At 42.3% G+C, this 15168-nt stretch overlaps 1 protein-coding gene across 1 annotated transcript; it reads right to left on the bottom strand.

Moving 5' to 3' along the window:
* Positions 1 to 4303: 4303 nt before the first annotated feature.
* LOC140504914 (ecto-ADP-ribosyltransferase 5-like) lies at positions 4304 to 14447 on the bottom strand. The gene is made up of 5 exons (XM_072610328.1): positions 14357 to 14447; positions 10962 to 11045; positions 6808 to 7531; positions 5688 to 5720; positions 4304 to 5177 (listed from the first exon to the last, which is right to left on the bottom strand). Exons 2-5 carry the CDS (start codon positions 11025 to 11027, stop codon positions 5095 to 5097), a joined length of 906 nt encoding a protein of 301 aa, XP_072466429.1. The 5' UTR covers positions 11028 to 11045; positions 14357 to 14447; the 3' UTR covers positions 4304 to 5094.
* Between the last annotated feature and the right edge of the window lie 721 nt (positions 14448 to 15168).

Below are 15168 nucleotides of genomic sequence, written 5' to 3' on the forward strand. Positions count from 1 at the left end.
CCTTAGACTCTCAAGTTGCCTGTTGTCAGCTTATAAAAGCATAGGAGACCCTAGAGGGTTCCAGATCTTGCCTTTACCTGGTGGCTATAGAACTGAGTGTTCTGTTGTCCTGTCAACAGGAGAGATTACAAGAAAACCAGGTGAGGAATCTTGGTGGCAGAGAGGCATGGGCCTGATTATATGTATGACTTTCTCCTGTGTTATATGTGTCCCAGATGAGTCTTCTATGCTGTAACCTGACTTACATGTTAAGCACAGGGTACACCAAAGGGCGCTGACAATCACTACGTCACCAGGTCAATGACAACATTTTCTGAGTCTTTCTCTGCTCCCTGAACCTATATCAGACTGGGACCCATGGTCCTGGCATTCAGCAGCTGCAGGAGCCTGGCACCTTGGGATACCAAGTCATTTGTGACCATCTCTTTGGTGTTCTCTGCAGCCAAGACATCAGACTATTTGCAATGTCACCTAGTATATGGGACTCTTTCAGCGAGTCATACTCCCTCACCTAATTAAATGACTACACCTGCATTTTGTATTTACTTATAAGTATACCTGTTATTAGAATGTAAGGTCCCTGATGGCAGCCTGGTATTTATTTTTTTGTCTTTGTGTATTCCCACAGTGCCTAGTACATTATATACACTTAACATCTTCATAAATGGATTTAATTAAAGCTTTAATAAATTTTTATTGAATTACATTATTCCTGCCTTGAGGGAGAGGCCCAGTTCTCTCTTGTCTCAATCCTCATAAAACTACTCTCAGGAAAGACCTTGATCTCTAAGGTGGCTTCCAGCAGTAACATTCTATTAGGAGAGAATTATCTGACATGAGTGCCTATGTCGTAGTGTGAATTTCATTTTCTCCCAGGGGTATTTCCATGTGAGGTCTTGTCCTTCACTGTGGAGTAATAGGCTTTCATCTTCTGCTTTCCCCATCTCCCTATTCCTATCTTCCATGTCCTTGTTTTCCCCTCCACATCTCTTCACCCCCTCTCCATTTCTTTCTTCTTTTCTCTACCCATTTCCCTCACTGTTACGCCTACTGCACTCTTTCTTCAGAGAAATACATACTTATTGTTCAGGTTATCATCTGTTTGTTGTTAATCTTCCTGGGTTATTTACCCTGTATATTTGTGTTCTTGTATCTCTGAGAAGGGTTCAATGGGCTGAAAGTGTGTAAGAGGGCAATTGAAGAGAGATTCCAAACTGACAGTATGGATGAAGGATTTAGGGGTTAGGAATAGCCTCCCCAGCAGCTCTAACATGAAGCAAGCAGGATGGTACCTAGGACAGTGAAGGTCCTGTATGCTGTTACCAAGGATACTAATGTTCATCCTGACCTGATGGAGGAAGTGGGGAGAAAGGGGACAGAACTTTAGCTTCTTAGTCTTTATCTTGGAGGAAGGAAGGAAATAAGCATTTATTAAGTGTCTACTATGTGCCTTTCATTCATTCATTTTTATCCTTCATTCTCAAAGAGGACCTTGGCATCAGGGAGGTGATACCACGACTTGCAAGTGAATTGGATTTAAGTGAGTGAGAGCTGTGCAAAGTCACCAGCCTCACACTCTCCTCTGGAGTCATTTGGGTCCAGTGGCAAAATATAGATCTGAATGATTGGTGATGGCCCAGGAGGCAGTGGGAGACTTTGACCTTTTTAAGCTCAGGTCTTTCCCAGGTCTCAGTTTTACTGAGGCAATGCCCACTCGCTGATTAAGGCTAGGTAAGAAATGAGGCAAAGAATGGTCTCCTTTACTTTGTCAAAAAACCCCAAACAAAAATCAGTCTGGTAAGGGAAGACACTTGGGGTTTCTGGTCAAAACAGAAACAATTGCTATTTATACTCTTTGTGAGCCATGAGGGCTCAAACAATGACCAAGTGAGACTTGGACTTGGACCTATTGTTGGCCAATCAATGAGAGCCAGAGTGATTTGGGTTTAAGGTATGGTCCTTAAAAAAGAAATCTAGGCCAGCAATATGCTAGGTACTTTACAAATGTTATCATAACACCCCTGGGAGGTAGGTGCTATTATTATCCTCATTTTATAGCTGTGGAAACTGCAGCAGATAGTACTGAGTGATTTACCCAAAGTCACACAGTTAGTGTGTGAGCCTAGATTTGAACTCAGGTTTTCCTGACTTTGGATCTAGCAATTTTTTTACCGTATTCCCTAGCTGCCCTTGTAAAGGGTTCTCGAGACTCAGAACTAATAGCCAGAACATGGTTGTCATGTGAAGGAGGGTTGTCATTGTTCTGTTTGGCATCAGAGAGCAGATGTATGAGGAATGGAGGGAAGTTGCCAAGAGGCAAAGTTAGGTTTGAGTTCAGTAAAAACTTCCTAACAATTTGAGCTGTAAGTGGAATGGAGCAGCTAGGTGGCAAAGTGGATAGAGTGTTTGGCTTGGAGTCAGAACAACTCTTCTTCCTAAGCTCAAATCTAGTCTCAGAAACTTACTAGCTGGTTGACTCTGGGCAAGTCACTTAATCCTGTTTGCCTCAGTTTCCTCATCTGTAAAATGAGCTGGAGAAGGAAATGACAAAGCATTCCAGTATCTTTGCCAAGAAAACCCTGAACAGGTTCACAAAGACTTGAACAAGTTTTAGAAAGTGACTAAAATCAGTGGAATGTGGTTTCCAACTCCTTGGAGGTCTTTATGCAGAGGCTGATTAGCTACTTGTCAGGCATGGTATAGTGGGGATCCCTTTTGGGTGTAGATTGACTAGATGCCCTGATATGGTCCTTCCAACTCTTCATATTTTGTGATTTTATGGCTAGAGAGTGGGTGATCGCCACCATTAGAAACCCTAACTTGCTGTCTTGGTTGAAAGATTGTGCCAGCAGGTTGGTGGGAGCAGGCATGTACCCACAGCTATTAGATATGGCTAAACAGCTCCCAGTAATTTAAAAAGCATTTGAAGGAGAAATAATGTCCATCCACTGGCTGTGCTGTTAGTGGAGGGATTATGGAATTAGTAGAAACTAAATATGTTAGTGATATAGCCTAGTACAAAACACTGAGCACCTAAGGCTGGAAGTTTATCCTTAGGCTGAATTAAGGGCTCCAGAGAGAGAATCAAGCCCCATCAACATATACCCTAGGACAGAAACTTCCAAGTGGAGACTGGGTGTAGTGGGAATGTTTACTACCAGAGGGCACCAGAGAGCTATCAGTCATTTTTCACTCTTAGACTCTTTGTGACTCCATTTGGAGTTTTCTCGGCAAAGATACTGAAGTGGTTTGCCATTTCCTGCTCCAGCTCATACTCTTTTTTAACTTACTGTAGAGGGGCTTTAACAAGATCCCCAGTGAATGAGGTGCAGGGACAGGGATGGAGATAGGGTAGGTATAAAGTAGTCTTTCCAGGAAGGACTCAAGGACAGAAACTTCTGAGGAACAGAAGCTCAGTTTCCACTAAGAACCTTAAACAGGGTCCCTTTCTCAAGGACCTGCTATTTGTGCCTACCAAGAGCAGAAAAATATGGAGAATGAATGAAGGGGGTGGGTGATTAAAACAGAATGGGGGCATGTATGTGAGAGAAGAGAGCACTGATCAGGTTCTATGGAAGTAGATGTGACTAGTGTAAAACCATTTGTGGGCCCCCACAGGAAGTAGGGAGTATGAACAGGTGGACTGTGGGGCTGGCAGAGGTTAGAACACTCTTCTGGTGATCTGAGCTTTGAGATTGTATGTGTCTTTAGGTTTTAGTGATTTCCCACACTGATATCAGTATTTATGAAGTGTTGATGAGTGCACAGATATAGAGATCTGGTTGGTATAACCAGTAGTTTTTACAGAAGAAAAGAGAGGGCTTGGGGAGAAATTGATGGTCCTGAAATATACACATGAGTGGAAGTCTGTGGAATTAACTCACAAAAGCTTCATGCTTCCAGGCTCTGCTTCAGTGAATGAATGAAAAAATGTTATAAAATACTTCTAATATGCCAGAAATGGGGGGAGATCTCCCTGTCCCTGTCATCCAGCTGCATTCTTCTTTCCTCCCTCCTTGGCTTGGATCTAGACTTCCAGGGAGAGAGGCAGTCCTTCTGAGGCTGCTACCAACATAGTCAGTCACAGCTGGGATGGAGTAGGCCAAATGAGAAAGGCAGAAGATCTCCCATTTCTCCTTTTCCCTTCTTCTACCTCAGTTCTTGGCCTTTCCTTCTCCTGCATTATTACCATCTGGTAATTCAACAAACATTTTCAAATTCCTCTTGGGGACTAAATCATGTGCCTCTGGTGCTGTAGGTGAAGAAAAATGGAAGTCTTCAAGAACCTTTAGACATATTGGAGAGACAATACAAACATGAAAAGTTTAATAAAATAAGACCATGATGAGAGGCAGTGTAGTACAGTGGATAGAGACTTATCTAGGAAGACCTGGAAATAGAAACTATCTATGTGACTCAGGACAAATCATGTAATCTCTGTTTCTCAGGCAGCTCTCTAAGACACTAAGTTGCACAGTTGATAGAGGCATCTTTCTTACCTAGAATTCCTTACACTAATAAAATCATACATCTGGATTAAACAAAAAAGGAAAAAAAATCCCCCATTACAAGAAACACCATAAGGTTGTCTAGGGCTAATTTGCCTATGAATGGGGTAGGCAAAGGGGGTTGTTGAAGCTTCCTGGAAGAGGAGATTTTTTGGAATAGAGCTTGAGTTAGCCTTAGAAGAGTAGAGGGGATCTGGAAAGTTGGTGAGATAAGGGAGAGCATTCTAGCTAATCAAGGGAGCCTGGAGGCAAGACCATGGCTCAAAGCCTAGTATTGAGACTTTTCTACCCATTACTTCCTTTTCACAGATAATTATAGGTCATTTAATGGAGACATGAGGACAAACAGAGGCTGGGGTCTCCAGAAGAGATAGTCCCAAGTGGCAAACCAGTCTGGGGTAGGGATGTGGGTGTAGGGATTTCCACGTGGTGACTAACCTCAATGGGAATATTCACCACCAGGGGGCAACAGGGAGTTATGCTCTTATCCTCTGAAAAAATTGAAGAGGACTTTGATGAGGGTATCTGGTATGATTGCAGATCACCGAGGCTGATAGGGACAGGGCAAGAAAAAGTCACAGTCTCTCTAGGAAGTTCTGAGGAGCAGAAGCTGAGTTCCCACAAAAAGCCATGGGGTCACCTTCTTAAGGACCATGCTGTTAATGTTTCCTGTAGGGAGAAGAGATAGGGAGTGAATGAAAGGAACAGGAGGATCAAGGGGAGGAATGGGAAACAGAAGAAGGAGAAAGAGCAGGGATTAGGACTGGTAGAATAGGACGATGGGACAAGGAAAAGAGAACAGGAGAGGGAGACAAAGTAGTATAGAAAAATGGAAAAAAAGAAACAGGGAGAGGAGATGAGGAAAGGAAGCAGTCAAAAAGGAGGAAGGGAAGAGGTGAATAGGAAAGGGAAGAAAGAAAATTAGGGGAGAACAGGAAAGGAATCAATGAGATGGAAAAAGAGGAAGAGAGAGGAGAAAGAAATGAGGAGAGGCCAATGAGGAATCTGGGAGAGAAGTCAAGTTGACAAACATTTATTAAATATCCTCTATGGTCTAGGAAGAGAGGGGTGCACAAAGGAGGGGAACAGGGCTTGAGTTGAGAACGGTAGGGGACATGCAAAAGGAGCATATAAGAATGGGAAGTGGGCTGGGAAATATGGAAGCATCAGGTATCTTACCTGATTTAACTTCACAATTTTGACTCTTCTCTCCTAAAGTGCAAAGAGAAAGAATGTCATATTCCACTCCAGGATCATACCCCACCCTGCCTCTTACCTAAATCTCTGCCACTGTAGCATATCATTGCCACTTGTGGAGAACAGAAAGACTGGGATTAAATGCCACTTACCCCAGGAAAGCTTCCTAGCACCCACAGCTCTTTGCTCTAACACAGTGCCATGTTGTTTCCTGTGTATGTGTGGGTATGTGATCCCCTTCTGAGAGGGTGAGTTTTAAAAGGAGGAATCCAGCCTTATTCATTCACATCCTTTGAAGCATAGTTAAGCATATAATTAATGGCACATAGTGGGACTGGAGTAGGGAGAAGGTATCAAGATTCCCCCTCTCCTTGCCTCAGATTTTCCCTTTGGAAAGAATGGGCATGTTGGTTCTTTCTCTTCCATCTGCCCCCATCCTAGTCATGGGTCACAGGAAGAGAGGGTTTGGTCAGAACTTTGATATTAGCCCAGACAGAGTATGTGGCCTCAGTTTATATCAATATAATATAGCTGCATATGGTAACATGACATATGTACCTTGATTTCTAACTCACAAGTGTTCATATACATGATCTGATTAAACTATGACAATTAGCCATCTGAGGAGCCCCCTTTTCAAGATGGTGAAACTGAGGCTCTGAGAGGGGAATTACTGAAGGGGGAATTGCTGAAGATCACATAAGGACTCTATGGAAAAATTAGGACTTTCAACCTCTAGGCCTCCTACAGCCCAGTTTTTTATATCTCATAGGCATGGTCACTAAGTGTCAGCAACTAAGTATGAATCATATAGAATTTCAGAATTGGAAGGGACCCTAAAGACCAGTGAGTGTAAACCTCTCATTTTGTGAAGGAAACTCAGTCCCAGAGAGGGAAATTAACTTGTGTATGTTCAAACTTCAAATCACTGTCAAAACTGGGCCTAGAAACTAAGTTTTTTCACATCCAAGGCCAGGATTCTTAAGGTCCACCGGGATGCCTCAAGAAATGTCCTCTTCCCTTCTCTTCTTTCTACACCATGGCCCTCCCATTCTTGCTCTCCAATGTGCCACCCCTTCAGCCTGGTATGCTCAATACTCACTCCTCAGGTAAGCACAGTTGAAGTTGCTGCACGTCTTTTTGAGGCTTCTGAGAGTCACCAGGTTTTGAGTTCCATCCTGGGAGAAGTTAGACACCTGAAAGACCTCATTGGGTGGGATGAGCACCTCTTGCTCACTGGGGAATGCTGAGAAGTCCTGGATGGGGATCCCAAAACATGTGCTCAGGGTAAATAAGGTGGCATTGCCGAACATCTGGGCCACCTTCCGCTCCTTGGAAGTGGAGGCAAACTGGCCAAGGCGGATGGTATCTCCAATCTTCCTGGGCTTGAAGTGGATGCTTCTCTTGCCTCGGAATACCTTTTGCCCAGAGTCGTGCATACAGCTCTCAGGAGACCTCAGCAGCTGCAAGGCCCGCATCAGGTAGAAGTGCAAGGCCTTGAAGGGAAAATACTCTATGTAGACCTCAATAGAACTTCCCAGTTCCCTCACAGCTGAGTTCAGCTCCCGATGTAGGGAGTTGGATGAGTTAGTATAGACCAGGATAGCCAGTGCATGGTGGGTTTGGAAGTCTGGGGGAAGGGAGTGGTTCTGATAGCTTTTCAAAGAAGCTGTGGCAGCCTCCCATGATTCTCTGAGCAACTGGTGCTGTGCCATCTCTTGCTGTAAAAGGATGGGGGCAACCTTCTCCATGTCTTCCACACAGTCAGTGTAGGCATCATCAAAAGTGTCTGGAGCCATGTCAAGGGTCAATGTTTTGCCTCTTGTCTATGATGGGAAAGAAGAGAGAGAGGATATGGAGGAGACAGGGGCTGTGGGCCTCATGGACAATCAGGTTTTATTGGTTTAGAAAGCATTATATTGTTTCCTTTCCTCCCCTCCCCCCCCCCCCTTTGAAAGCAGGGACTACCCTTTGCTTTTCTTCATATCCTTGGCCCTTAGTACAGTGCTTAGCACAGAGTAGGCAATAAATAAATATTTGTTGACCGACTAACAATGGCAGGCAGTATAGTAGACTGGAAAGAACACTGTCTCTGAAGTCAGAAGATGTGGGTCCAAATCTTCCTTTCATGGTTATTACCTCAGTGATGCTTTACCTTCCTGGGGTTTAGTTTCCACAATTGTAAAATGAGGGAAGCTAGCTGGCTTAGTGGATAGAGCTCTGGGCCTGGAGTCAGGAAGACCTGAGTTCAAATCCATCCTCAGATACTAGCTATGTGACCCTGGGCAAGTCACTTACCCCTATTTGCCTCAGTTTCCTCATCTGTAAAATGAGCTGGAGAAAGAAATGGCAACTGCAGTGTCTTTGCCAGGAAAACCCCAAATGGGGCCACAAAAGGGTGTCTTGACTGAAAAATGACTGAACAGCAACATGAGGAGGTTGGACTTCATGGACTGTGGGTCCTGGATCTATAAGCATTATTATTGCTCTCATTTTGTACAGGAGGAACCTGAGGCAGGAAGTAACTTGCTCAGAGTTACATAGTTAGTGTTAGAATTTGAATCCAGGTATATCCTTATTCCAAGTCCAGTGGTCATTTTACTGGGTTCAAAGATTCCTTGTGTATTTAGTTATCTTGCAGGGGAGACAGGACAAGATTTGCTCACTTCCCCTGATGTGCAAATATCTCCCTTCTAGGCTGTGAACTCTGCTAGGCCTGGGTCTTGTTTTATCCAAACTTTCCTTCTGGTCCAGGGATGAGCCAAGTGTTTAGCACACAGGAGGTATTTTTAAAATTTTGCCAAGATTTACCTTCCTAGCTTGATCTTACCCTAGTTTCCTCTCTGTGTTCTCTTCTCCAGAAAAGTCTAAACTACTCATCAGAGCAGGAATTAAGGCCAGACAGACAAGTCTTGTCACCAAAGGATCAGTCGTAAAGGTACCATAGGGGAAATAATGGATACTTTAGTTACTGGAATCAGATTAAAGACAGCCAGACCCCACTTCCCCCACCAGAGGCACTGTCCTTCTGTTTCTCAAACTACTTCTCAAATACTGGTGGTGCCTCCTTCTGCTTGGTTCTAACTTGAGATCACAGAGTCATATATAGTTAGAAGGGATCTTCGAAGGTCTCTTCTTTTGCAAATGAGGAAATTGAGGCCCAGACAGCAGAACTGACTTTTGCCCAAGGGCTTAGCAGCTTTAAGCAGAAGAAAGGGACCTTTGAACTCATGAGTTCTGACTCCAGAATTGCTCTTTCCATTGTTTTCTGATAGATAAGACTCTTGATGGCCTGGGCAGGGGAGATATCTAAGATATGAAGCTCTGTATTAGTATTGGTGGGTAGGTCAGTGTAGAATGCCAAGCATGGAGTCAGAAGATTTTTTCCTGAGTTCAAATCCAGCCTCTGATATTTACTAGCTGTATGACTTAATCCTGTTTGCTTCAGTTTCCTTATCTGTCAAATGAGCTGGAGAAGGAAATGACAAACCACTCCATTATCTTCACCAAGAAAACCCCAAATGGGATTGGAAGAGTAGGACATGACTGAAACAACTGACCGACAGCTATTTTTGCTTTGTCTCCTTAGATAATGTACAATCTAGTATAGAAAAAAACATTCTTTGCAGCTGCCAAACTCTCAGCACATAAGACAATTAGAGGGAAAGATGTCTAGAATGGTTTTTAAAACCTGTAGGGTCCTGATCACTGGAGATACAGAGATGAATATCTCAGGCCCTTTCCTCAAAGAGCTGGCATGAAGGTAGAAAGATGAGATATGTACAAAAATAAGCATGATATCCCATAGACTGGGTGATGGGAGGTTGTTTGAGCAGGCATAGATACACACCCGCTTAAATGTCATTTTATACAAGTACACTCAGATATCCAGTAGAACATAAGCTCCTTGAAGGCAGGCTTCTGTCTTTGCAATAATAACTGGCATTTAGGTAGCACTTCAAGGTTTAAAAAGCACTCAACAAATATTGTCTCCTTCTAGTGTATAGCAGATGGAGTTCCATACTTGGAGTCAGGAAGATGAGAGTTCAAATTTAGCCTCAAATGTTTACCAGCTATGTGATCTTGGGCAAGTCACTCAAACTCTGCCTGCTTTAGTTTCATTAAGTGCAAAATGGGGATCATAATAGCACCTGCTTCCCAGAGTTATGAGGATCAAATGTGATAATATTTGTAAAGTGCTTTATAAACTTTAAAGATGTACTGAATATTCATAGTTTAGAAAACATATTTCTAGAAATGAGATTATCATTATTGTTGTTAGGTTCTAGAAATGTAGGAGGAAGGAAAGATCACTTTGAGCTGGGAGGGCTAAGGGAAGGTTTTTGGGAGAAGGTGGCACTTGAGGAGAGACAGCTTGATTGAATACATAGAGAGGGCTAGGGGCGATGGGGTCATCATGAATAGTCTGGTCCGGATGGAGCACAGAGTGTATGAAGGGGAGATGGGATTAGACCTGTGGGTTCACTGATTTAGGGTTTTCCCAGATGAGGAAGCTCTGTCTGTGAATGCAGGTCAGTATCTTCCCTGAAATTTAGTCTTAGAGAATTGTCGAGAGCTAGAGTTTAAGAGATGCCCAGTAGAGTTACCTAGTCACTATGTGTTCAATATAAATTCAGGTCTTTCTAGCTCTGAAACCAGCTCTCAATCCATGACATCCTGTCCTAGATGACTGAGAAAGGGGGTAGAATGAAAAAAAAACCTTATTAATAGGTGAGTCAGTGTCCAATAGTGGAGGCCAGCTGAAGAGTCTGCATTTTATTTTACTGGCGTCGTTTTCTGTTTCTGTCTTGTTTTATTTTGAGGAGAATAATACCATAGCTATTCACTTTGACAGGTGCATTAGTGCTGAGTTTGTTTCTGGAATTGTACGGAGTTGGACAACAGATAAGGATTTAGCCTTGACTTCTGGACCAGAGGTCAGAGTGACCTGGAGCACTTTGGGAAACCTTGTAGGGAGAGATGGATTTGGTGAGGAAGAGAAGTGAGCACTGACCTCTCCACGATGGACCCAAAGGGGTTGGGTAGGAAGGGCAGACAATGGAGAAGACATCTCAAAAAGTTGAAAAACCAGCTGGAACTGACTTTGGGGAAAGCTGTCACTGCCGCCACACTTGGAGTTGGCATGTAGGTTCTAGGAATTTCTCAGTGTTGGGAGGGGAAAGGCAGCTAGCCCTGTGTGTGTGTGTGTGTGTGTGTGTGTGTGTGTGTGGTGCAGGGGAAGGGGGGGAGTGGTACCTGAGGGATTTGCTGTGAAATGAAGATCACATAGGGAACCACAGCAATGGTGAGAAAGTACTTCATCTCCAGCTTCTCTGGGGGCTGCAGGGGCAAGACAACAAGGCTTCAAATGTACATAGTGCATTATATTTTTCTAAGGTAGAGGACTCATTTATTTATTAATTATTTTAAATATACATATACATATAATATTATTGTATAACTATTTTTTATAATTATTATTATTCAAGGTAGGCTCAGGGGGGCATCTCCACTCCAGTTTACCCACATCTCTCTCTGCTCTTCATTATTTTAGCACTAAAGATCTGCCCTACTCCTCTGGTCAGTCAGTCAATTAATAGACATTTCTTAAGCACTTCGTATATGTCAAGCACTGTGCTAACTAAGTAAGGGCTGGGGATTCAGAAAAAACTAAGACAGCTGCGACCTTCGCAGAGCTCTCCCATTCTGACGAGAGAGACAACGTGTAAATAATAAGTCCTATAAAGTAGATGGAAGGTCATCTCAGATCAAAGGCACTAACAGCTTGGGGGATTGGAAGAGATCTGTGGTAGAAGGTGGGATTTGATCTGAGTCTCAAAGAAAGTCGGGGAAGCTGAGACAGAGATAAGGAGGGAGAACATTCCAGGTATGGGAGACTGCCAGTGCAGAGACAGAGTGTTGTGTTTGAGGAACAAGCTGGTCTGAGGAGTGTGTGGAATGGAGGAAAAGTGTAAGAAGGCTACAATGGTAGGAAGAGGCTGTATTGTGAAGAACTTTAAATCCCAAATGGTTAGACCCATGGTTTAGAAAAATATCCTTGTTATCAGAATGTCGGATAGAAGAGAATTGGGAGAAACTTAAAGCAAGGAAACCAACTGGAAGGCTATTTCATTAGTCCAGGAATGAGATGATGATGGCTTGAACTAACTCAAAGTAGGATAATAGGATGGTGAGAAGAGAGAAGGGGATATCTATCCATCAATCTAATTATCTATCTATCTATGTATCTATCTATGTATCTATCTACCTATCTATCATCTATCTGTCTATCGATCTACACACACATACACATATCCCTGCATAAAAGGGGATGTATGTGTATATACACACATGTTTATTTATAGGTATATTTTTTCAAAGAATTTTTACTTTATTTTTCTTTAATTATATATAAAACATTTTTTAATATTTTAAAAATAGTTTTTGAGTTCCAAATTTCCCTCCTTCCCTTCCCTCCTTGAGAAAGTAAACACTTTGATATAGATTACATATGTGCAGTCATTCAAAATATATTTCCTTTTTAGCCATGTTGCAAAAGAGAACACAGACGATGGAAAAATAAAGAAAAGAAAATGGAAGCTTTGATTTCCATTGAGACTCTATCAATTCTTTCTTTGGAGGTGGTAGTGTTTTTCATAGGTCATTAAGGGAACATATGTGACAGAAGCTATGATAAGATTTGCAAGATGCTGTTTGTGTGGGGGTGAGAGTGAGGAGTTGACAATGGCACTTAATATGCACTGCCTGACTTTATGTGACCAAGTAGAATAATGCATAGAGAAAGATTTGCAAGGGTAAAACCATATAAATATGATCTATTTTTATCTTGTGTATAGGCTCATGGCTGTATAGTTCTGATTGCTATCTTCAAGGACTAGATAATGACATGGTAGGAGTGTCTTACACATTTCTGTATGGCTTCCAGTACCAGGTGCAAGTTACAAAGAAACAGATTTCAAGTCAATTTCAGGAAGCATTTCTTAGTGGTCAGTGATGTCAAAACACAGCACAGGTTTCCTCAGGATGTTGTAGGTTCCTCATTCCTTTAGATGGTCCAAGAATCTGTGACTTTTTTGCCTAAGGAGACTCATAGGTTTCTGGGGTATAGGTCATGCCTTGCTCTTCTTATTTCTTAGACCAGTGTATTGCACAGTAGGCCTCAGGAAATGATTGTCAAAATGATTTCGAGATGTGAAGACAGTGTTTAAGTTCCCCTTAAAAATCAGCCCCAATTTTACCACCTAAGGGTGAAGTTCTAGACTAGCCTTCGTTTAATTTGGTCTCTTTCGTTAATGATGCTCTATGTATTGAGCTAAGCAGAGGGGAGGAGATACCTAGAAGGTGGTTTCCAGAATAGCACCTAGTACTCTCCATGTGAGGTTGAGCAGATCAGAAGATAATGGGACGATTTCCCCTTTTTCCTTTTGGATACAATTCTTCCTCAAGCTCACACCTACTTTCATTATCCAAATTCAGTTATGTCCATCCAACGTCACCCCTAAACTTACTCATTCAAATTCTCATCCCACTGTCATCTTCACATACCTTTAACCCTCCCATACTTTTATATACCCTCCCCCCTAACTCATACCTGCATTTTTATATGCTCTTAGTTTTAAAGTAAAAGGGAACTTAGAGGTTGTCTTATCTAACTTCCCTTTTTTTAGATGAGGAAACTGAGACCCAGGATTACTTTGTTTAAGGTCATACATATTTGAACCCAGGTCCTTCTGACTGCAGGACTAGTGCTCTTTTCATTGGATCAAACTGCATCTTAAACCCATTAAATAACATACCTCAACACCTCCCAAAACTCATTTGTTTACCTTTATTCCTCTAACTCATCAACAGGCACCCATCCCTCCAAGTCACTTAAGATCCTAAATCATAGATTTAGTGGTCAAAGAGACACTAGATATCTAGTCCAACCCTCTTATTTTATATAGTTGGGGAAACTGAAGCTTAGTCAAGTTCAATTATTTGTCAAGGCTACTCAGATAAAGAGAACTAGGTGGTACAGAGGATCAAACAATAGGCCTAGAGTCTGGAAGACTCATTTTCCTAAGTTCACATCTGACCTTAGAAACTTAGTAGTGGTGTGACCCTGGGGAAGTCACTTAACCTTGTTTGCCTCAGTTTCCTCACCTGTCAAATGAGCTGGAGAAGGAAATGGCAAATCACTCCAGTCTCTTTGCCAAGGAAACCTCAAAAGGGGTCACAAAGAGTCAGACACAACTGAAAATGACTGAACAATAACCCAAATGCTTAAAATGGATTCAAACTCTAACTTCACTTTACCTCATTTAAGACCTCTTCAAATTCTCTGTCCCATCCCTCGTGCCAAGGAAAACATTTTGTCTTTGGAGTCAGAAGATCTGGGATCAGTGCCTGTCTTTGCCACTTAGACGACCTAGGGCAAGTAATGTATTCTCTCTGGGCTTCAGTGTCCTTATCTGTGAAATAATCGAGCTGGACTAGATGGTCCTTTCTAGCCCTAAATACTTGATCCCATGAACCTTGTCACATGGTTATCCATTATCCTATGGTTTTCTCACTCACAGACCCAAGCAAATCTGTGCTTGCATACATTCACCACCCACCCACGATCAATTCCTTTCTGTTTTCTTTACCTTTTATCCTGTGTTTTCTTCTTGGTGTTGGCCCCTCTCTCTGCCTGCTATTGACTTGGCTTTGGGCAACACTCTGACTCTAATAGGAAGGAGATAAAACCACTTCCTCACCCTCTTCCTCTAGTCATTGTTGATCAGGAAAAGCAAGAGGTTGTAGGCATTGGGAAAGAGGGTGATGAAGGGAGTTTGGATCAGAGAGAAGGATCATCTGCATCCAAGGCCTTTTCTCAACCTTCTGCTCCATGTGCCCTTTGCACTTTCTCCTCCTCTCCACCTCCACATACTCTCCCCCCTCTCCAGATTCTTCTTCTTTTTTCTTCTTTTTGTATCCTCAGCATTTACAAGATGTCTGGTACATAGTAGGTGCTTAATAAATACTGATTGATTAAGAAGATTTGTGAGAACATATGTATGGAGATTTTGAGATGCAGAGTAGGCTTAGGAAACCCTTTGATCCAGTGGTATCTCCATCAGGCCTAGACCTCAAAGTAATCAAAGAAAGAGGACAAGATTGATATATATATAAAATATTATTAGTATCTCTTTCACAGTAGCTTCCAGTTGGAAAGATGCTGTTCAGTTGGGGAATGGCTAAATAAATGGTGACATAAGAAGGTAATGCAATATTAATATGCATAAAATGTGATGAAGTGGGTAATTTCAGAGAAACTGGGAAAATCTGTACGAACTGATGAAGAGAGAAGTGAGCAGAAAAGGAGGAGAACAGTTTAGGTAAGGATAACAACATTATGGAGAAAAATAACTTGGAAAGATTTGGCTTTGATCAATGCAATGATGGACAAGTCCAAAAG

This window comes from Notamacropus eugenii, chromosome 5, assembly GCF_028372415.1.
Source record: "Notamacropus eugenii isolate mMacEug1 chromosome 5, mMacEug1.pri_v2, whole genome shotgun sequence".
Taxonomy (NCBI): Eukaryota; Metazoa; Chordata; class Mammalia; order Diprotodontia; family Macropodidae; genus Notamacropus; species Notamacropus eugenii.